Source organism: Lithobates pipiens, unplaced genomic scaffold, assembly GCF_037356315.1.
Source record: "Lithobates pipiens isolate NorthernLeopardFrog02 unplaced genomic scaffold, aLitPip1_a1.2 Scaffold_19, whole genome shotgun sequence".
Lineage (NCBI taxonomy): Eukaryota > Metazoa > Chordata > Amphibia > Anura > Ranidae > Lithobates > Lithobates pipiens.
Genome location: NW_027507764.1, coordinates 177,367,941 through 177,392,486, shown reverse-complemented (window position 1 = coordinate 177,392,486; position 24,546 = coordinate 177,367,941). Strand labels below are relative to the sequence as shown.

The following is a 24,546-nucleotide window of genomic DNA, read 5'->3' as shown; positions in this document are numbered from 1 at the left end:
CCTAACTTTAGTTATCCGTATTCAGCTAAAGGACGACGGTCGAGCACAAACGGAGTTTTGTCCCGAGAGGGACTTCTTAGGTAGGAATAGTATTAGTAGAGGAATTAGAGGCCCGGAAATGCATCCAGCCCGCCCATTTATGGGAAAATTGTTCATGTCTATCATGTGCTTGGTGAATCAATCTCTCCATTTCTTCTATTCTATCCATCTGCCTCAGCCATTCGTCCATAGATGGAGGAGTGACAGTCCGCCAATGTCGTGGGATACATAAGGTTGCTGCATTTATCAAATGTGGGACTATCGAAGTTTTATATGTTTTATTTGAGAGGATTGTGTGGTGTAATAGATATTGTGCCGGGGAAAATACTGGCTGATAGGTAGTGATTTTAGTTATTGTTTCATGTATTTCCTTCCAAAAGAGCTGGAGAATGGGGCAATCCCACCATATGTGTAAGAAAGTACCAATTGGAGCATTGCAACGCCAACATACTGGGGGGACATCTGGGAAGAATGTGTGAATTTTGTCAGGAGTGCGATACCACCTAGAGTAAATTTTGTACCGATTTTCTTGTATGGACACATTGATAGATCGCTTGTGAATATGTTCATATATCAAAGCCCATTGTTGCGTGGTCAGTGTAGTTTGTAAATCTGATTCCCAATGTTGTAGGATAGGTAGCTGTGGGGTAAGGTCAGAGCCGAGCATTCTGATTACATGTGATTGTGGTTCCGAACTAGTGCATAGAGATTCAAATGGAGTAAGGGGCGAAGACCAGTGTGAGAGTGGTCTCGTCGATGTGAAGAAGTGTCGGATTTGAAGAAATTTAAAAAATGGGAGGCATAATTCAGGAAATTTGTCAACCATAGCAGGGAACGTCAACAACTTTCCTCTGTCAAAAAATTGATATGCTCTGTAATTGTTTCCCTGGCGAGCATCATTTGTGCCAGGTACGGTAAGGTCTGGAGGAAAGTCTGGGTTCGCGGAAAGCGGAGTGATTGGGCCGTGAGGTGCATTAATGTGAAGGGATTTATTTGTTCGTCTGAAAGCTTTAATAGTGGGGCTTATTAACGGGTGATGTGTGCAAGATAAGGGGATGGCTTGTTTTGTTATCCAGGGTAAATGGGAGATAGGGAACGGGGTAAACGCATTTTCTAATGACACCCAAGCTTTATTTCCCTGGTGTATTTGCCAATCAACTATTCTGGCAAGATGAGTCGCATTATAGTATGTATGGATGTCAGGAACTCCCAGGCCTCCACATAGTTTGGGGAGAATGAGCTTGGCCCAACCTAGTCGGGGTGGACGATGAGACCATAGAAAGTCTCTACATATCAGTTTGTAGGAGCGAAAAAAGGATTTGGGAATATCAATAGGAATAGCTTGCATGAGGTAAAGCAATTTGGGGAGAACAGTCATTTTCAGAATAGCTACTCTGCCAAACCATGAGAAGGGGCCCCGTTGCCATTTTTGCAGGTCCGATTGAAGCCGCAGGAGTGCGGAGGTAAAGTTGAGTTTGAATAATCTCGACAAATTGGATGGGATTTTAATGCCTAAGTATGATAGCGCGTCAGTTTCCCAACAGAATGGGAAATTGAGGCGGCATTGTTCTACTATTGTAGCCGGCAAAGAAACGTTTAACGCCTTTGACTTGTCAAAATTTATTTTCAGGTTAGAAATATTAGAAAAGGCAGCAAGGTCTTTCAGTAGGTTTGGGAGAGTAGTGAGTGGGTTAGAAAGGTATAACATAATGTCATCCGCGTAAGCCGCAATTTTATAGTGATTGTTTTGGATGTTAATGCCTTGGATGGAGGGGTTTTCCCTGAGCATGCGCAGCAGGGGCTCTAAGGTTAAAACAAAAATGATCGGTGAGAGTGGACATCCTTGACGTGTACCGTTGGTGATAGAGAAGGCGTTCGATAGGTGGCCGTTGACTCGTATACGAGCTGTGGGGACCGAGTACAAGATTGATATCATTTGAATCATTCGAGAGGGTATACCTATGTATTGTAGGACAGCAAACATGCAGTCCCAGGCCACTCTATTGAACGCCTTCTCAGCATCCAGAGATAAAAAGAAGCCCTTGCTCTGTGATGATGTCAGCCAATGATGTATATTCAGGGTTTTAATGGTGTTATCCCTAGCCTCTCTACCAGGGACGAAACCAACTTGGTCAGACGATACAATATGAGGGAGCAGGGGGCTGAGGCGATTTGCTATGATTTTGGCAAATAACTTTATGTCTACATTGAGCAGGGAAATGGGGCGGTAATTTGGGATCAGTGTCTCATCCTTGCCAGGTTTGGGGATCAGGGTAATATGCGCTTGTAAATGGTCAGTATGGGGTTGTGTGTGTGAGGTGAAATTATTAAATGCGCGTAGGAAATGAGGGACTAACAAATCTGGAAATGCTTTGTAGTATGCTGCTGGTAGGCCGTCTGGACCTGGGCTTTTACCAGTTTTGAGTTGTTTGAGGGCGCAGATCACTTCTTCCTTAGACAGGGGGGAGTCAAGCGCCTGTTGATCTACAGACTCAATAGGTGATGGGGAGAATTTAGATAGGAATTCTTTGATCCGTTCTGATTTATCATTCAGTTCCGCACTCGGGGACTGTTGCTGAAGATTATATAGTGAACGGAAGTATTGTACAAAATGTTCTGCAATAGCGTTCGCTTCTATTATGGAATCACCTTTAGGTGTTATGATCTTGTGTATGGTGTGCTTTGCTTTCTTGGTTTGAATAGCCCTGGCTAGGTATTTACCGGCTTTATTACCGAATTCATAGAAGACCTTGTTGGATAAGGCGAATTGGCGACGCAATGTTTTTTGGAGTTCTTCCAAAAGAAACTCTCTAGCAGCAACCAGTTCAGTAAGGTGAGCATCAGCTAGAGATCGTTTATGTAGGCGTTCGAGTGAGTGAATGCGTGCGTATAGGGAATCCAACAAGGCCTTCTTGCACTTGCGACGTTTAGCAGCCAGAGAGATGCATAATCCGCGTACGACGCATTTATGCGCTGCCCATACCGATGTGGGTGACGTCTCAGGGTTAGAATTTTCGTTGTAATAGTGTGAAAGACATTCCCCGATCAGGGCCTTATTTTCTGTGTCGAGTAGTAAAGAGTCATCAAGTCACCAGATAGCCGATCTAGGGCTGCAGTGTTTGAATGTAAGAGTGACCGTGATGGGGTTGTGGTCAGATAACAGTATAGGCTCTATCGTGGCATTGGTCAAGTATTGTATATCAGCCTGCGAAAGGAAGAAGTGATCAATTCTGGTGTATTTAGAATGTGGAGGGGAAAAGAAAGTGTAGTCTTTGGTGTTTGGGTGGAGCGTGCGCCAGGTGTCGTGAAGGGTCAAGGTTTGTAACTGTGATTTGATATCCCTTAATGCTTTGTATTTTAGACAAGATGTACCAGTGGAAGTATCAAGAGCGGGTGTCAAGGGGACGTTAAAATGTCCTCCCAATAAGAGGATGCCTGATTGGAACGTGGTAAGAACGGCTAAGGTATCTCTAAAAAAGGATACCTGATTGGAATTGGGAGCGTAAATGTTGGCTATCGTAATGGGGTGATTGTGGGCATGTCCTTTAAGAAACAGGTATCTGCCTTGTGGGTCTCTTAAAACATCAGTAACAGAGATAGGGCAAGATTTCGAGAGTAAAATAGAAACTCCCTTAGATTTGGAGTGCTCTGTGGTCGCATGATATACTGTGGGAAAAAAGTTATTGTAAAGTTTAGGGATGGCATCTGTTCTAAAATGTGTTTCCTGTAAGAGGGCTACGTGCGTTTTCGCTCTTTGTAGTGTGTACAAAAGTTTGGATCTTTTTTCGGGGATATTCAATCCTCTAATGTTCAAAGAAAGTAGCTTAATGGTCGGTGGTGGAAGGTCCCGTGAAGCGGGGACAACATCAATGAGGGTCTGATCCGTCATGCTGCGATTGGGGTGCATACGGGTTACGGCAGGGGATAGGAGGTGGAGGGGTCAAAGAGGGGGGAAAGTAAAACTATGGGGGAGGAAATAGTGATCAAATAGCAAACTTAAGCCAAAGGGGGAGGTACGGGGGTCACTGTTTGAGTGACAAGACAATCAATAAAGAGTCGGGTGAGGAGAGCGAGCACACACCTCAGCGATGAGCGCGCACTCTCTGTCGCCACAACAGCGGGGTTGGCTGTAGCCAAGTCCAATGAAAGACTGAGGTACGAGTGAATCAATCAATGCGCGTAACTCCGCCAACCAGGACTAAAAAGAAATGGAAACTGTCAAGGAGATAGTTCAAATATTCATGGGAGAGTGATACACTATGGGAGGGTATATATAGGCTAAGTGTGCATAGAGGACCTATATATAAGACAGTATAGGTGTCAGAGTGTAAATATCCAAGACAATAGATATGCATGTCAGGCAAACAAAGTAAAAAAGGGATAACTCGGAATGCAATTAGATAGTTTAAGACTGAGAATCCGGTAATGTAGGTACTAAGACAGTTTTGATAACTTTGAACCACAAACTGCGGGTGTATCGTCTTTAAGTAGCATATAAGAAGATACGGAAAGAGCATAGAGAGAGGAGAAAAAAGGGAAGAAGGAATCAAATGTCTCCCTCCCCTCTCCTCCTCCCTCCCACTGCAGGTAGAAAAATTGGCACTTGAAAGAATTAAAACTAAAATTAAAAAGAGAACTTTAAACTAAAACTAAAACTATAACCCCTGGTAGTCATGTTTAACATTGTGCATACCACATGAAACCTTAAACATAAACGTATAACTGTGGATAGCGCAATGAAGGTAGGGGCAGGAAGCCTTCATGTACCTCATAACACAGGCATGAAATATATAGAAGCACACTAAAACATCCAGTATATATGCTTGTAATAACTAGCAAACCTGCTAAATAAGCGTTCAAGAGACGTACAGGAACAAACTGTAGGGAAAGAGTCCCGCGCACCAGCCGGTAAATTCAGTCATTGTCTGCAATAAGGATATATGAAGCATCGAATTGCCCGTAGTTTGTATAATACGCTCGCCGGGTCTGGGAGTTATACACTCAGCTGGTTAAGCGTAGAAGAAGGTATTATCGTCACAAGGTTCAGTAACTGTTGGAAATACGGGGGACATGTGATCGAGATCACATAGCAGAGGACGAGGCATCCAGGATATGGCGTAATTAGAGTCCTGACTCTACGCAACTTAGGTCCTTCCAGGTGTGTGCTGGAAAATGTAGTCATAATCTGATCTTCTAGTGCCAAAGCATCAGATGTTCAAGAGAACTATTTCAGAACCGTAGGCAAAGATGGCAAACAATGAGTCAAATATATATGGGGTACGGCACATCATCAATTATGTCGTGGAAATCCGCATAACACAATCCGTCATATTATCGCAAACGTGGAGTTATAACGGAAAGGAACAGGGAAGGCACATGTGATTCCAAAGCACAGAGGAGTTATTAGCTCTTAGCTAGAGTACCGACACATACCCATTAGTAGTCTCTCCTCGCTCTACGTGATCTAGGGGAGATAGGTGGACTGTAATCCCTCGGGATATGATCAGGGGGTCGGTGTGACCGGGAGTGAGACGGTGATCTACGTCGGCGGTATCCCGCATCTTGAGCTTCCATCGCTTCAGGCAGTATTTTATCTGACCTACCATTCAGAGGACGAAAGTTAGAGTACCAGTTCGGAACATCCACCATCGGAATGGCTAGGGTTGAGCAAAACGCGGGAAGATCTTCAGGGACTCGTAGGTGAGCCGTGCGACCGAGGTTGGAGGCAGTGAGGCAAAAGGGGAACTTCCATTTGTACGCTATATTCCTGCTCCTCAGTGTTTCCAAGAGAGGTTTAAGATCTCTGCAGTGCTGTAGGGTAATACCGGACAAATCCTGAAAGATCTGTATGGGGGTAGTGTCATACAGTATGCGTTGTTTCATTCTAGCTCCTCGCAGAATGTCCTCTTTTAGTTTATAGTCTATTATACAACAGATAATGTCTCGCGGTGGGTCATGATCCCTACCCTTAGGTCTTAGGGCTCTGTGGATTCTTTCCATTTCAACATTCGTTTGTGGAGGCCGGTCCAGTACAGTGTTAAAAATGGAGGTGACTGCTATGGGGATTTGATCCCCTTCAATGGATTCAGGAAGGCCTCTGACACGGATGTTGTGTCGTCTCCCCCTATTATCCAAGTCCTCTAAGTGCCTTTGCATATCTCTCATCTGCAGCGTATGACCATCAATTTTCCTGGTGGATTTGCGGAGAAGTAAGGCATTCTGATCCGAGGTTTTTTCCACTTGTAACACCCGATCTGAGAGGGCCCTGATGTCCACTCGGAGATCCGCAATGGCTGCCGAGAGGGTGTCCTTGATGTCTGAAGCGATCAGTTTGAGATCCTGCATGCTGATGGTGGAGGACTGGTTCGTCTCATGGAGTTGTTGGCCAGAAGGATTTGTGTTCCGAATCGTCTCGAGCTCGGCGGCTATCAGTACGATAGCATCCCGTCTTGGAGAAGGAGTGGATAGCGCCTGTGAGGAGTCGTGGCGGGACGACGCCATGTTCCCTCTCTGGGTGCGGAACATCTCCGGTATGTGCTGGCCTTGTCTATCGGAGTTTCCACACGGAGAGCGAGATCTTGAGGTGGAAGATGTTCTGGAGGCTGTTCCCATCTTTTTCAATGAGATTGTGGGTGAAAAACCCCTTTATATGCCGAAGTATGTGTCCCGGTCAGCGGAGCTAGTCAGTTATGCGTCCGCCATTGAGCTCAGCTAAGCCACGCCCCCGGCATGCAATATTTTAACTGACAATTGAGAAGTCATGCAACGATGTACCCAAATATATTTTATGCCCTTTTTTTCCCACAAATAGAGCTTTCTTTTGGTGGTATTTGATCACCTCTGCGGTTTTTATTTTGTACGCTATAAACAAAAAAAGAGCGTCAATTTTGAAAAAAAAAACAATATGCTATAAAAGACATACATTAAAAAAAAAAAGTAAACATTCTAATTTCTTCATTAATTTAGGCCAATATAAATTCTGCCACATATTTTTGGTAAAAAATCAATACGTGTATATTGATTGGTTTGTGCAAAATTTATCGTATCTACAAACTATGGGACATTTTTATGGCATTTTTATTTATTTCTTTTTTTTACTAGTAATGGCAGCGATCAGCAATTTTTAGCGGGACTGCAACATTGCAGCAGACAAATCGGAGACATAACTGACACTTTTGACACTTTTTTGGGATCCAGTGACATTATTACAGTGATCAGTGCTAAAAATATGCACTGTTACTGTACTAATGACACTGGCAAGGGTTAACATCAGTAGCGATCAAAGGGTTACATGTGTCCCTAGTTGGTGCTTGCTAACTGTGTTGGGAATGGTCTGACTAGATGAAGACAGAGATCCGTGTTCCTGCTTAGCAGAAACACATTGGGGTTTATTTACGAAAGGCAAATCCACTTTGCACTGCAAGTGCACTTGGAAGTAAAGTCGCTGTAGATTCAAGGGGGACATGCAAGGAAAATAAAAAAACAGCATTTTAGCTTGCACATGATTAGATGATAAAATCAGCAGAACTTCCACTCATTTCAGATCTACCCCTTAGATTTAGAGTGACTGCACTTCCAAGTGCATTTTCAGTGCACTTGCAGTGCAAAGTGAATTTACCTTCAGTAAATAACCCCCATTACCTCTATCTTCTTCCCTGTCAGAGCGGCGATCTGCCTTGTTTACATAGGCAGATCGCTGATTTGACTCTCTGGGAAATGATCGCGGGTGGCTGCTGGACCCACTGATGGGCTCCCCTTGTGTCCAATCAGCCTGTGCGGGCCCCTAGTGTCTATTGCATTAAATGACGTACGGGTACATCGTTTTGAGCAATAGAGCCAACCTGCCGCAGTACATCTGCGGTAGGCGGTCGGAAAGTGGTTAAAACCCAACAGTGGCATAGGACAATCAAAAAGAAAATAAGTGGCCCAGAGGGTATCCAAATAGAAAAAGCAGCTGCAATATTCACTGTCTGGCACTGTCTCCTGCAGGCTCTTCACTCCGTGATCCCATGCCAGTCCTTGTCTAAGTGGAATGATGACCAGTGTCATTCATTAAAGAACATAAGGCTTTAAAATTCTCTTAGTAAGAACTGTATGTGACATGGCATTGTGTGATTTTTGTAAATATTTTATTATATCTTTACATGTGATAACACTGACTAAATTACACTTTGCTACAATGTAAAGTAGTGAGTGTACAGCTTTTATTTGTTTTATGAGTGTAAATTGGCTGTCCCCTCAAAATAACTCAGCACACAGCCATTGAAGTGTAAACTTCTGGCAACAAAAGTGAGTACACCCCTAAGTGAAAAAGTCCAAATTGGGCCCAATTAACCATTTTGCCTCCCCAATGTCATGTGACTCATTAGTGTTACAAGGTCTCAGGTGTGAATGGGGAGACGGTATGTTAAATTTGGTGGTCACTGGAAGTTCAACATGGCACCTCATGGCAAAGAACTCTCTGAGGATCTGAAAAAAAGAACTGTTGTTCTACATAAAGATGCCCTAGGCTATAAGAAGATTTTCAATACCCTGAAACTGAGCTGCAGCATGGTGGCCAAGACCATACAGTGGTTTAACAGGGCAGGTTTCACTCAGAACAGGCCTCACCATGGTCGACCACCATGGTCGACCAAAGAGGTTAAGTGCACGTGCTCAGCATCATATTAAGAGGTTGTCTTTGGGAAATAGACATATGGGTGCTGCCAGAATTGCTGCAGAGGTTTAAAGGTGGGGTGACAGCCTGTCAATGCTCAGACCATACACTGAACACTACATCAATTTGATCTGAATGGCTGTAATCCCAGAAGGAAGCCTCTTCCAAAGATGAGGCACAAGAAAACTCGCAGACAGTTTGCTGAGGGCAAGCAAACATGGATTACTGGAACCATGTCCTGTGGTCTGATGAGACCAAGATAAAAAATTTGGTTCAGATGGTGTCAAGCGTGTGTGCCGGGAACCAAGTGAGGAGCACAAAGACAAGTGTGTCTTGCCTACAGTCAAGCATGGTGGTGGGAGTGTTATGGTCTGGGGCTGCATGAGTGCTGCCGGCACTGGGGAGCTACAGTTCATTGAGGGAACCATGAATGCCAACATGTACTGTGACATACTGAAGCAGAGCATGGTCCCCCCCTTTGGGGGCTGGCCGCAGGGCAGTATTCCAATATGATAATGAACCTAAACACACCTCCAAGATGACCACTGCCTTGTTAAACCTGAGGGCAAAGGTGATGGACTAGCCAAGCATGTCTCCAGACCTAAACCCTATTGAGCATCTGTGGGGCATCCTCAAACAGGTAGAGGAGTGCAATGAATCTAACATTCACCAGTGGAGGAGTGGAAGAGGACTCCAATGGCAACCTGTGAAGCTCTGGTGAACTCCATGCACAAGAGGGTTAAGGCAGTGCTGGAAAATAATGGTGGCCACACAAAATGTTGACACTTTGGGCCCAATTTGGGGATTTTCACTTAGGGGTGTACTCACTAATGGCTGCGTGTTTAGTTATTTTAAGGGTACAGCAAATTTACACTGTTATACAAGCTTTACACTCACTACTTGTGTAGCAAAGTGTTATTTCTTCAGTGTTGTCACATGAAAGGATAGCTCAGTCCCATTTTGCACGTTCCATGAGGTGACTATGATGAGATATCTTTATTTGTATAACTCTATCTCTGACCTAAACCCCATAGAGAAACTGTGGGGTATCGCTAAGAGGAAGATGAGAGACATCAGACCCAACAATGCAGAGAAGCTGAAGGCCACTATCAAAGCAACCTGGGCTTCCATAATACCTCAGCAATGCCACAGGCTGATCGCCTTAATGCCAGGTCGCATTGATGCAGTAATTTATGCAAAAGGAGCCCTGACCAAGTATTGAGTGCATACCATACTGTACACGGACATACTTTTCAGTAAGCCAATATTTCTGTATTGGAAATCCTTTTTTTTATTTGTCTTATGTAATATTCTAATTTTCTGAGATACTGAATTTTGGGTTTTCACTAGCTGTAAGCCATATATCACTATATGTGTAGTGAATCTATATAATAAATGAGTTTCACTTTTTAAATGGAATTACTGAAATAAATTAATTATTTGACGATATTCAAATTTTTTGATCTGCACCTGTAAGTTGGTATATGTTAGTTCAGTGGTAATTATACCACTACTTCCAGATAGGAGAAGGAATGAACCACTTTGAGTTGAGAACTCTGATGGCCTACCTATTCTGCACCTGGATCCAATAGAAAAAGTCTGTATTTGGACCAGTTAATCCTGAAGCCTCAGAATCCATCAAAATCCTCCATCTCTTATAGCAGGTAACAGAAGGAAACAGAGGGGTCAGCCAAATATATGACCGTATAATGAAATTAGCTCCCCAATGGTAAAATTAATGAGTCCCTGGATGGAGGAAGAATTACCGAACTGCCAGAGGCTCAATGGCCAATGCAAAGAGGAGCAGTGACAGGCTGCCACATTCCTCTTGAAATGAAAAATGCCCCCCCCCCCCGTCACTCGCCTGCAATAGGACCGATAGATAGATAGATAGATAGATAGATAGATAGATAGATAGATAGATAGATAGATAGATATTTTAGATCACAGCAAGTCCCCCATGGCCCCCCTACTCTCCCCTCTCCTGCCAGGCACATACCTCTGATATATAGCACACTGCCAGGTGATGAATGGCTGGAGCCTGGAGGTTGATTCTCAGGCAGAGTTAAAGCAGGGTGCCCTCCCCCTACCTCCACCTTCAGTCCGATCACAGGATGCTGCAGTATACGGACACTGGCCAGACATGGATGTCAGATCACATCCTGGCTTTTCTTCTCCATCCATGGAGCCGCAGAGTCAGGGTCACTTTTGATTTCCTACTAGCACACAGAAACCGGAAGTGAGCCCCCGGAAAAACACCGCCCATGTCCTACGGCGGTGCCAATAGAAAACTCCACAACAAGGGGAATGCCTGCAAGATGGGATTGTTGTAGTGGTCTGCTTTGCACCACAAGAACTCACAAAACCCTGCAAATAATGCGCCTCACATGCAATCCCATGATTGCATAGACGTCATGCTGCCCATAATGCACTTTGTCCAGCGGCCGTACACAGTGCACTTAAAGGACTCAATATTTTATTTTATTAAGGACCATTTTTAACCACTTGCCGACCGCCGCACGCCGATGTACGGCGGCAGAATGGCACGGGCAGGCATAAGGGCTTACATGTACGTCCTTGCCTGCCCGCCGGTCGGGGGCCCGATCGGGCCCCCGCCCGGTGCCTGCGGCGGTCGGTATTCGTTCGGGAGCGATCCCGGACGAGGGGACGGCCATTCATTCATGGCCACCCCCTCTCGATCGCTCCCGGCGAATGAAAATGTCCGGTGACATCACTTCCTCTCCTGTAATGTAAACACAGGAGAGGAAGTGATGTATTCTCTCCTCCGTGTCGGTAGTTTTCGTTCCGGCACCGAGGAGAGAGGTTCGGAGAGTTGCACCAACACACCCCACATACAGTAGAACATGCAAGGCACACTCACACCCCCCCTTTACCCCCGATCACCCCCCAATTACCCCTGCCCCCCCAGTCACAGTGACACCAATTGCTTTTTTTTTTTTTGCATTGGTGTCATTTGTGACTGTAGTAACTGTTAGGGCAGTTAGGGTTAGCCCCCTTTAGTTCTAATGTGCCCCCCTAACCCCCCCAATAAAGGTTTAACCCCGTGATCACCCCCCGTCGCCAGTGTCACTAAGGCTGGGTTCACATTGCAGCGGTTTATGAGAACGAATGTGATTCGCACCGCACTGCAGTGCAAATCACATCCGATCTCTGTGCGATTCGAGTTCAGCCATACAGATAGTATGGCTGAATTCGTGTCGCACCCGCCGCACCCGCCGCAAATTCGCACGGGACCCTTTTTTGGCCCGCAGCAGAATCGGATCGCATGGGTGTTCACACCATGCGATCCGAGTTTGCAGATCGCACTGCGATATGCGAACTGATCTGGGGGTGTCATTAACATTTCACTGACACTCCCAGCAGTTCGCATAGGGCAGTGTGAACTGCCGCCGGGAGGCATGCGATGCGGGAACCCGCCGCGGATTCATGGCGTTCCTGCATCGCTCCAGTGTGAACCCAGCCTAATAAGCGATAGTTTTTCTGATCGCTGTATTAGTGTCACAGGTGACGCTTGTTAGGCAGGTAGGTATTTAGGTTCGCTGCAGCTTTTATAGTGCCAGGGACCCCCATATACTACCGCATAAAGCCCCCTGATTGCCCCCTAGTTAACCCTTTCACCAGTGATCACCATATAACTGTTACAGGTGACGCTGGTTGGTTAGTTATTTTTTTATAGTTTCAGGGCACCCGCCATTTATTACCTAATAAAGGTTTAACCCCCTGATCACCCGGCGGGTGTCATTTGTGACTGTAATAACTGTTAGGGCAGTTAGGGTTAGCCCCCTTTAGTTCTAAGGTACCCCCCTAACCCCCCCAATAAAGGTTTAACCCCGTGATCACCCCCCGTCGCCAGTGTCACTAAGGCTGGGTTCACATTGCAGCGGTTTATGAGAACGGATGTGATTCGCACCGCACTGCAGTGCAAATCACATCCGATCTCTGTGCGATTCGAGTTCAGCCATACAGATAGTATGGCTGAATTCGTGTCGCACCCGCCGCACCCGCCGCAAACTCGCACGGGACCCTTTTTTTGGTCCGCAGCAGAATCGGATCGCATGGGTGTTCACACCATGCGATCCGAGTTTGCAGATCGCACTGCGATATGCGAACTGATCTGGGGGTGTCATTAACATTTCACTGACACTCCCAGCAGTTCGCATAGGGCAGTGTGAACTGCCGCCGGGAGGCATGCGATGCGGGAACCCGCCGCGCATTAGTGGCGTTCCCACATCGCTCCAGTGTGAACCCAGCCTAATAAGCGATCGTTTTTCTGATCACTGTATTAGTGTCACAGGTGACGCTTGTTAGGCAGGTAGGTATTTAGGTTCGCCGCAGCTTTTTATAGCGCCAGGGACCCCCATATACTACCGCATAAAGCCCCCTGATTGCCCCCTAGTTAACCCTTTCACCAGTGATCACCATATAACTGTTACAGGTGACGCTGGTTGGTTAGTTATTTTTTTTATAGTTTCAGGGCACCCGCCATTTATTACCTAGTCTCACTAGTGTACCCCTAAATTTAGGGGTGTCTACTTTCCAAAATGGGGTCATTTGGGGGGGGGTTTGTGCCATCTTGGCATTTTATGGCCTTCAAAACTGTAACGCCCTTAGAAAGCCTGAAGGCGGTGCTTGGTTTTCGGGGCCCGTACGCGGCTAGGCTCCCAAAAAGTCACACATATGTGGTATCCCCGTACTCAGGAGAAGCAGCAGAATTTATTTTGGGGTGTCATTTCACATATGCCCATGGCATGCGTGAGCAATATATCATTTAGTGACAACTTTGTGAAAAAAATATTTTGAAGTCAAATATTTACGCCCTTAGAAAACCTGAAGGCGGTTCTTGGCTTTCGGGGCCCCGTACGCGGCTAGGCTCCCAAAAAATCCCACACGTGTGGTATCCCCGTACTCAGGAGAAGCAGCAGAATTTATTTTGGGGTGTCATTTCACATATTCCCATAGCATGTGTGAGCAATATATCATTTAGTGACAACTTTGTGTAAAAAAAAAAAAATAATTTTTTTTTGTCATTATTTAATCGCTTGAGGCAAAAAAATAAAATATTCAATGGGCTCAACATGCCACTTATCAATTTCCTTAGGGTGTCTACTTTCCAAAATGGGGTCATTTGGGGGGGTTTTGTACTGCCCTGCCATTTTAGCACCTCAAGAAATGAGATAGGCAGTCGTAAACTAAAAGCTGCGTAAATTCCAGAAAACGTACCTTAGTTTGTAGATGTGACAACTTTTGCGCAAACCAATAAATATACAATTATTGACTTTTTTTTTACCAAAGACATGTGGCTGAATACATTTTGGCCTAAATGTATGACTAAAATTGAGTTTATTGGATTTTTCTAATAACAAAAAGTAGAAAATATCATTTTTTTTCAAAATTTGCGGTCTTTTTACGTTTATATCGCAAAAAATAAAAATCGCAGAGGCAATCAAATACCATCAAAAGAAAGCTCTATTTGTGGGAAGAAAAGGACGCAAATTTTGTTTGGGTACAACATTGCATGACCGCGCAATTACCAGTTAAAGCAGCGCAGTGCCAAATTGTAAAAAGACCTCTGGTCATTTACCAGCAAAATGGTCCGGTCTGAAGGTGGTTAAAAATGTTTTTCTTTTTTTTTTTGGTGACTAGCTTTGGGGGGCGGCACCCAAGCCACTGACTCAGTGCTTCACAAATTATATTAGAGCATATCGTTCATAACTATTTTAATACTAATGTGATCTTATTTGCTGTGGTATACTGTGTAAAAGCCCTACCAAAACGTGGTTTGCATTTTTAAAATGGATGTTGTACCTTCTGGTAAATATTCAGCATTGTGGCTTTTCATGATGGGCAGTGATAAAGCTGCACAAGCTTATTATACCATCAACTAATAGTTGTAGTATGCGTTTTTTTTTTTTTTAACAAAACCCCATATTTGCTTTTCTTCTTGAACACAAGCAGAAGGCAGCTGTAAAGTAAAAGCCATTCTCTGTACTAGAAAACAGTTCAATCTTGTGTGAGCTTCAGCCTGCCTCTACTATCCAAAAGTCACTTTAATTATGGCCTTGGCTGGCTTTAGGAGAGTGGAACCAGTTTATTAGCAAAGAATAATATAAGCGTTTGCCTAGGACAAGTCAGTTTTCATCAAAGGCCTTGAAGGTACACATGATCTCGCACTGCAGATGGCCATCCAATTTTGCAAGCACATTACAGCCTTGAAACTTTGAGAAAGATCCATCAAACTGCATAGAACTGAAGTTACTGTTATTATTAAATGTTTCATAGTTTCATAGTAAGGCTGAATAAAGACAATAGTCCATCCAGTTCAACCTGTGTAGGTATACGGGTGTTAGTGTGTAAAATTATTTCCCATATCCCCGTATGTTGTGTTCTTTAAGATGCACGTACTGTTGAATTTGTATGTGCCATGACAGATATGCAATTGTTTAACTAAATGTTATTTTATTGTAAAATCAGTGTTAGCATATACAAACACATAATCTAAAAAATGTTAGCCAAAAAAGATTAAACAGGTTAATACATACAAATCTAAAAAAAAAAACGTTTTTTTTGTAAAACAATGAAATTTCAAAACAACAAATACGCAAATTATACTAAAAAACCCTTGCTACAGTGGCAGATCTTGCAATCTTATACTAAAACAATGACCTTAAATTATGCCTAGCATGCATAATAGGAATAATGGACAAATGATTATTTGTTTTTTTTGCATGTTAATCTAATATCGAAAACCAAGAGGTTATTAAAGTCACAAAAATTCTAGTAAGACAGAGTACAACTTTGGAAGAGATGTAATGTATGTAATATATATATATATATATATATATATATATATATATGAACACAAAAAAGAGCGAAAATTTTGAAAAAAAAACGCATTCTTTTTTACATTTGCTATATTAAATATCCCCCAAAAATATATAAAAAAAAACATTTTTTTTCCTCAGTTTAGGCCGATACGTATTCTTCTACATATTTTTGGTAAAAAAAAAAATAGCAATAATTGTTTACGGATTGGTTTGTGCAAAATGTATAGTGTTTACAAAATAGGGGATAGTTTTATGGCATTTTTATTAATAATTAATTTTTTGTACTAGTAATGGCGGCAATCTGCGATTTTTATTGTGACTGCGACATTATGGCAGACACGTCAGACATTTTTGACACATTTTTAGGACCATTGTCATTTATACAGCAATCAGTGCTATACAAATGCACTGATTGCTGTGTAAATTACACTGGCAGTGAAGGGGTTAACCACAAGGGGGCAAGGTAAGGGTTAAGTGTGTCCTGGGGCATGTTTCTAACTGTGGGGGGGGGGGGGGCGTGGCTACATGTGACACATCACTGATCTCTGCTCCCGATCACAGAGATTGTGACTTTTACCTTTAGGCAAGCCTAGAATAAGGCTTACCTATAGGTAGTAGAAATATCTCCTAATCGTGTGTGCTTAGGAGAGATTTGATGTACACTGTGCCGATGATGTCATTGGCACATGCGCTGTGAAGAAACGGCCCCCTGTGCCATTTCTATAAAATTCAGTATAATAATAACACAAATATGCTGTTATAACAAGGTTTCTGTTGTTTGCAAAGCAAGCCAAGCTTTCTACTTTCTGCATACTGTCTAGACACCTCTGTATTACTAACTAAGCACCTAGGAGTATCATAACAGTCTTTGTAATCTGATTTCTCCTGGTCTCTTACAGAATACCCGTAAAAAATAATAAATGCGGATAAAGCTGACACTGTAGCTTAGAGTTCGCCATCTGCTGGTGCCAGTTGGTAAGTGAAATACGATATATACATATTTTTTTAAAATTTTCAAGAATAATTATTAACAAAAAGCGATTTTGTTTTTCATAATAGTAAAGATATTATAAAAATAATAAGTATAATAACTCATATAAATAAAATATATAAAAACACTATACCTTTCCTTTAAGCAATGACAAACCAGAAAAAAAAAAAAGAAATAAAAGAGCCAAACACAGTGACGAAAAGTCTAACTATGATTTATGAAACTGAAACACAAACCAGAACAACACACATTAATTATGTAAACACATAAATAATCAAATCATTTCCACATCATTTAAAAGGGTCACTAAGCCTTACCAATTTTAAGCAGATTGTCCTTCAGAAAAATGTTCTTTGCTTTTAAATCTCTGTGAAGAATTCTCCTAGAAACACAAATAAGAGGGATCAAATAAAAATCAACACACAAAACATAAATCTGCTCTTCTCATTCTATTTGTCTATACCGAAAATACACATGATCTAATGCCAAGAAATCTGTCAAGCTAATAATTAGGCCAAGGAGATAATCATAATAAAAAAAGAAGGAAACCAAATGAATAAGCAGGAAATATATGTAATTAAACTGACAACCAACATACAGAAGAAGAAATGGATACGTAACAGCGATCCATTTGTAGTAACAAAAAAAACAAAACACTTAATTAAAGCATAAAGCATCAATAATCCAGGGAGTTCACATTGCATGATATAGTTGACTGGCGGAACTGAGCAGTATAATCCATATATACTGTATTTAACCATACATGAGTGGATAAATGTGATGGAAAATAAACTGGTCCTTTTAAACCTTGAGAGATAGCTAATCCCAAACACAGAAGGTTTATCCAATGTCAAATATAATTAGTAATAAAACTTTTACAGTGTAAACTTTAGGCATTGTTACAGAAATACTAAAGCGCCCTTGTTGTACACCCTATATGAATCTCATCAAGACAACAATTGACGTGTATTTCCACTTTTGCAGCCAAATTGGGATAAGACCTACTTTATATTTGTTACCATTAATATAGCACATAACTCATAAAAACTACCGTATATACTTGAGTATAAGGCGACCCGAATATAAGCGGAGGCACCTAATTTTACCACAAAAAACTGGGAAAACGTATTGACTCGAGCATAAGCAGAGGGTGAAATGCAGCAGCTACTGGGTAAACAATGCTCAGCTACAGCCTCACTGTGCCCATCTACAGCCTCAGTGCCCATCTGCAGCCTCACTGTGCACATCTGCAGCCTCACTGTGCCTCACCGTGCTCATCTGCAGCCTCACTGTACCCATCTGTATCATCAGTGTCAATCTGCACCCTCACTGTGCCCATCTGCAGCCTCATTGTGCCCATTTGCAGCCTTACTGTGCTCATCTGCAGCCTCACTGTGCCCATCTGCAGCCTCACTGTGCCCATCTGCAGCTGAACTTTTGATAACCAAAACAGCGGGTGTCTGTTCGGCAGCTGTCCACTGTAACAAAGCCCACCTCCTCCTCATCCGTGATAGACGGAACACTGATATGATTTCCCAGCATTGTATCAGTGTTCCGTCTATCACAGACAAGGAGGAGGTGGGGCTTTGTTACAGTGAACGCCCATCACACAGACTCCATGACACAGCGGGGGACACCCGCTGTTTTGGTTATCAAATGTACAGCTGCAGATGGGCACACCCTCACTCGAATATAAGCCGAGGGGGGCTTTTTCAGCATAATAAATGTGCTGAAAAAGACGCCTTATACTCGAGTATATATGGTATTTAAAAATTGCTGGTTACCTTTTTCGTTTTTTTCTTACCTGCTTACAAATCCTTACATGCTCCCTCTGCTTTGTGATGTTTAGGAAGGGGCTGTGGAGTAATGTTTAAAATAACTAACCCTAGGTCTGCAGTTCTTCATAATCAGCTATAAACTAGTTTTGAACACTGTCTTCCCTAACAATGGGTTACAAATTTAGAAACCGCCATCTTGCATTGTATGTTAATGAGCTAGTGTCTATTGGGAACAAAGACACTGTGGGCTTCTCTAGAAATTATTACAATCAGCCATTATGGATCCCTGTAGAGCTCTGTAATGTCATACTTCTCCTTTAACCCCTTGAGTTCCTGCATCTGCATCCCCTTTGACCACTTGACCTCCAGAAGATTTACCTCCCCTTCATGAGCAGGCCCTTTTCTGCTAAACAACACTGCATTACTTTAATTGACAATTGTGCGGTCGTGTGCCACTGCATCAAATTAACATTTATGTCCTTTTTCCCCACAAATAGAGCTTTCTTGTGCTGGTATTTAATCACCATTGCATTTTTATTTTTTACGCTATAAACAAAAAAAGACTGACAAGTTTGGAAAAAAAAATACATATACTGTATATATTTTTAACTTTGTACTATAAACATATCCAATACTTTCATTGCCTTGAGGCTCAACATAGTCAAGAGCATTAACGCTTTGGAGGACCTAGTACTCACCGCCCAAAACAGAAGAGAGCAATATACTAAAACATGGTCATATTGGAACATGAATGTATATTTGGATGAGGGCAGGGCCCCTCTGGAGGATTCTTCTGGGGATTGAGGTCTTCCCACCATTCTTGCTGACACTTATGCGCGTCCCACCACCCTCCTTCCCCCGTCTTGGTGGGGGTGGGTTGGGGTTTTTTTTGTTTTTTGTTTTTACCCCTCTTTCTCTCCTTCACTGGTGTTCCTAGGCATCCTTCTCTCCCATCTCTCTTCTCCCCTACTTTCTTGAACAAAAAATTAAAAAAAATTGGAGTGTCCATCTAAGTGATTCCTGCAACATTTGTTAGGGTTTGCCCTGGATTTTCGATGAGAGTTTTAATTTGTCCTGTCTCAGCGCCTGATGTTTCGCATATTCTGTATCTCTCCCCGAGGCAATGTTATCTCTGTAATTAGCGAGATATCACTCTCAATATGTGAATAGGTTTCTATTGTTCTACTCTGATGGATACTTTATTCTATAAATGAAGAATATGAAAAAAAAAAAACATATCCAAAAAAATGTCTTGATAAATTATTAAATTAAGCTAATATTTATTGTGCTACATATTTTTGGTAAAAAAAAATCCCATAAAGCATATATTGTTCGGTTTGCGCAAAAGTTATAGCGTCCACAGGCTATGGGATATATACTGGAATTTTTATTGATTTTTTTTTTTTTTGTAGTAATGGCAGCGATCCGTGACTCATAGCAGGACTGATATTGCAGCAGATACTCGGACACTAATTGTCACTTTTGACAAATATGCACTGTCACTGTATTAATGACACTGACTGGGAAGGAGTTAAATATCTAGGGCAATGATGGCGAACCTTGGCACCCCAGATGTTTTGGAACTACATTTCCCATGATGCTCAACTACACTGCAGAGTGCATGAGCATCATGGGAAATGTAGTTCCAAAACATCTGGGGTGCCAAGGTTCGCCATCACTGATCTAGGGCAATCAAAGCATTAAATGTGTGTCTAGCCAGTGTTTTGCTGTACTGTGGGAGGTGCTTTTACTAGGGGAAGTAATCGATTTTATTCCCTGCTTTGTGGGAAAAGAAAATCTATTTCTTCCCCACTGACAGGACAGGGCTCTGCCTTGTTTACATAAGCAGACCCCTTATCTGTGTAAATTTATGGCAATCGCTGGGTGACAGAAATAATCCATTGGCTGGCACCCGGTGATTGACGTGTTGTCTTTAATCGCCCCATTTGGTATGTGATCTGGTGCAGCTGAGCCACCTTGCTGCCGAATATGTAGGTTTTACGGTCAACAAGCAGTTAAGCTCACCACACATGTTACAATCTAATCGTGCAATCTTCATTAAATTGGATACAAATTGGTTGGATAGTTAAAGTAGGACATCATATTAGAATGATTTAAGTAGGGTTGGCTGGATACAATGGAATAATGATTTCAATGAGAAGAAAAAAAGAGGGAAAATAATATGGGGCACCTAGTCACCTACCATGACTATTTTTACCAAGAGATATTGAGCCACCAGGTCATTGCAAAAAACAAGGAGGCACTCTTTTGCATGTGGAGGAAAAGAGATTTAACAATTGCATATGGTGGGGTGCTTTACAGTAAGAACTGTAAAAATGTGGACTTCAATAGCAGTTAGTTCAAGCAAACACTGGATGTATTTTTTAAAAGCACAACATATAATGGGCTATTATTTTGTATAGGTAATAACATTGTTTACTGTTGATCCAGGGAGTATATGATTACTTAGGGGATCAAGAAATAATATTTTCACCTACTGCAGCAAATCGGAACATGTTTTATAAGGGTTTTTAGCCTTTCTCTGTATCAATTGCAGGATTAGAGTTCTGAGGATAATGTTTTTTAATCTTTTTATAATTGTCTTTTAGTTGAACTCCATGGACCTATGTCTTTTTCAACTTGAACACCAATGTAATTTATAGATTTAGGTATGTCCTTTAAATTATGTTTTGACAATCACTATTATAAAACAACAAACTAATGATATCATTATCAATATGTTTAAATCCATGTGTCAAAAAGTTAGAAAAATTACAAATAAATTAGGATGGGTATAAGGTTGATGGTGTCCTAATAATGCACATAGCTACCAATTAGATTTCAGTTACAGTAAACTGAAATCTAATTGATAGCTATGTGCATTATTAGGACACCATCAACCTTACAGTAAATCAAAACAGAGAACGATGAACTTTGATTGTCATGGGTTGCTACATTCATATACACATTACTAATTTCCAATGAATAATGCCATTATGTTACCAGAAGCATAATAGGCAAAATATTAGTAGAATGACTCTCAGAATTATAAATCTCTAATATTCAATCACAATTTTGCTCTTATTATTATATTATGTATAATGGAAAGGTTATTCCTCTAGTTGGACTTTAAAAGGCAAACTACTCTTGTAAGTAATAGCAGATGAACACAATCTACATGTAAATAAGTGAAAATGCAAAAATAGACAAGTGGGTATACAGGATGCACAAAGTCCAAGCCCAAAGTCCATAGGGACCAACATACCTATGTAACCAGGGGTTGAGCAATATCCAGCAGAGGGGCGGTGGTGGCTCCTGTGGATATCCAGCATAGCAGCATCAAGCTAAGGCTGGGTTTAAGTATGGTGAGGGTTTGGGGCAAACGGCCAATCCCTGTATGTCTGAGGGGTAGGGCTGAGGGGTGTGTGGCCACCCCCCAAGCCGTTTGCGCATTCAGCCACCCCTGCTCCCATGCATCTATTGCATGTGGATGGTAGACGATGGGCGCGGTGACGTCAGACATCCGGCGCCGTGACACCAGACGTGACGTGGCAGTGACTGAAGCCGTGTTGGCGGCCCGCGATGCAGTTGGTATGGGAGGAGCAGTCAAACAGTGTGACCTGCACCTCCCATGGGCCTCCGTTGGTCACCCCCTGCCTGGACATCCTGGAGCCAATATCGTGTAGGATACTAGCACCCTATCCTCCTCCTGTTTTTAAAGTGGGGTTCCACCCTAAAGTGGAACTTCCACTGATCGGAACCCTCCCCCCCTCCGGTGTCACAATTGGCACCTTTCAGGGGGGAGGGGGGTGGAGATACCTGTCAAAGACAGGTATTTACACCCACTTCCGGGCATAGACTCCCATGGGAGTCTACGCCATTTCCTGTCCTGCCGCGCTGTCTGCTGGGACACACACGGGTCTCAGAGACAGCGCGGACAATTCCTATTGCGCTGCGTGACTCGCGCATGCGCAGTAGGGAACTGGGAAGTGAAGCCGATTCGCTTCACTTTCTGATTCCCTCACCTAGAATGGTGGCGGCAGCAGCCGAGAGCCGAGCGATCGATCGGCCTCGGCTGCCGGCATCGCTGGAACCCGGGACAGGTGAGTGTCCATTTATTAAAAGTCAGCAGCTGTAGTATTTATAGCTGCTGGCTTTTAATATTTTTTTTGTAGGTGGAATCCCTCTTTAAGTGGATGCTAAATATCTGAGTTCCTAAGCAATGCTTTGTCGTCAGTGTAAATAGAACTTTTTAAATGACATAAGTATGCACGATTTTTTATCCTGCTATTACATTTTATGTTTACAACTGTCTTTTTAATTTATAGATGTATCCTTCGTCATGGTCACAATCTTATATCCCTGAAGAAGAGTAATATCAATCCTAAACTCGAAACACTGGGTTTTTTCATGTTTGTATATTCATGGAGCCTAGATTGTACCTTATGTATTGTATGTTTATTCTTTGATCAAACTTGTGCATCCTGTATACCCACTTGTCTATTTTTGCATTTTCATACCCCACGTCTCTACTTACAAGAGCAGTTTACCTTTTAAAGTCCCACTAGAGGAATAACCTTTCCAGTATGCACATCAATTTGGGATGTTGGTAAACTGGCCAAACCAGCACCATCCTCCAACAATTATTATTATTATTATAATATGTCGCACAAATACCATTGCAAAAAATTATCTTTTTTCCATGCCTACTAGTCTATTTGTGAACAATATGATGTTGCTTTCCTGTAATGTGACTTGTCCCTGCCCTGAGCTCTTTCCACTCAAGGTGCACCTCTCCGCACAGTGCAGCCCTTGATTAAACTGTTTATACAAAGAAAGCAGAAACATCAGTGACAATGAGATTGACACTTCTGCTTTAGCTGATCAGCAGCTGTTGTCTCTCAAGGACAGCAATAGGCCTATGAATGCAAGCACACCATAAAAGCCAGGCTTCAGTCTACAGTGGTCTATGTATAATGATATGTCATATTCTTTCACTATTATCAAGCACTAGGTAGTCAGAGAGATTGCAATCATTTGGTAAAGAATGTCAGGCCAAATGAATTATAGGAAGAGATAAAGCAGGGTTATCATTTAGGTCAGTTTAAAGACCCACACAGGTTATTTAACCGTGTTCTTTTTTTGTATTTTACCATCATTTCCTAAGCAAGAGGTTCAGTTCAGATGTATTTTTTTTTTTCTTCACAAACACGCAAAAGGCATGTAAACTATGAACATCTCATATTTGCTACATTTTGTTTTTTTATATATACACTATATTGGCAAAAGTATTGGGAGGCCTGCCTTTACATGCACATGAACTTTAATGGCATCCCAGTCTTAGTCCGTAGGGTTCAATATTGAGTTGGCCAACCCTTCTGGAGACACTAATTGGCGGCTCTGCATGCCCTGCCCCCTGTCCTATATAGGTCTTTTGACTAGGTGAGGGAGGTGTGGAGTTCTTTTGATTTTGGCATAAGGAACTGCCATTATGGATCCTTTGGCTGACCTTTCCATACCACATTCCTTTTAGCCTATTTCATCTCACATGTGGCTATGTATTTGATATCAGGATCTCTGGGTAAGTGTCTGACATTGATGATACTTATACACTTATCCCATTTTGGGATACTTTTACCTTGTATATGAGGGTATGTTAAAGAGGGTGGGTGTCTTCCCTATTACTGCTTGATAACCATAGGCAGTAAAAGTGATCCCAATAGACATATGTTTCCAAACTGGGGAGTAGGGGTGTAGTTTATAACCATGATAAGGGTCCCCACACCAGAATATCCTTTTGCCCTCTTATTCTATACACAGTGTTAAGTTGATGGGTTCTGCTACATCTGTTACCAGATATCCATATGATATATCTTTTCAGATATTAACATGAAATGATTAATAGGAGCTTGATCTCCTCAAAGAGCTGTATGTGGACTATCCCATATGACCAGAAGGTGGGAGCAGCTGGCGGTATGAAGACCATATAATGTGACTCCTTTTATTTGCTTCTTTTTAAACTCTGAGGTATGTGGCAACAAATTATTGAGCCATTGTACTGATTGACAGAATGAGATTGAAATTGATGCTTACAATATTTCTTAATTTAGTGTTGGACTGCTATACATTTTCCTGAAGAAGCATGCTAGGTCCCGCAATCTGCGTCGAAGCTACAGCAAGTCTCTCATCCCCTCCTCAATATTGGGAGGATGCTTTGGGGTCCCCCCAAAGCACCTT

The 24,546-nt window shown here is 42.4% G+C and overlaps 1 protein-coding gene across 1 annotated transcript in view; it reads right to left on the bottom strand.

The window, feature by feature from the left end:
* The window catches only part of NEK11 (NIMA related kinase 11), a 379,114-nt gene that overhangs the window by 209,216 nt on the left and 145,352 nt on the right, over nucleotides 1-24,546 (bottom strand). Inside the window, exon 5 of the mRNA XM_077491509.1 lies at nucleotides 16,849-16,913. Within this exon, the coding sequence (XP_077347635.1) occupies nucleotides 16,849-16,913 (65 nt within the window). The remainder of the gene's footprint in view (nucleotides 1-16,848; nucleotides 16,914-24,546) is intronic.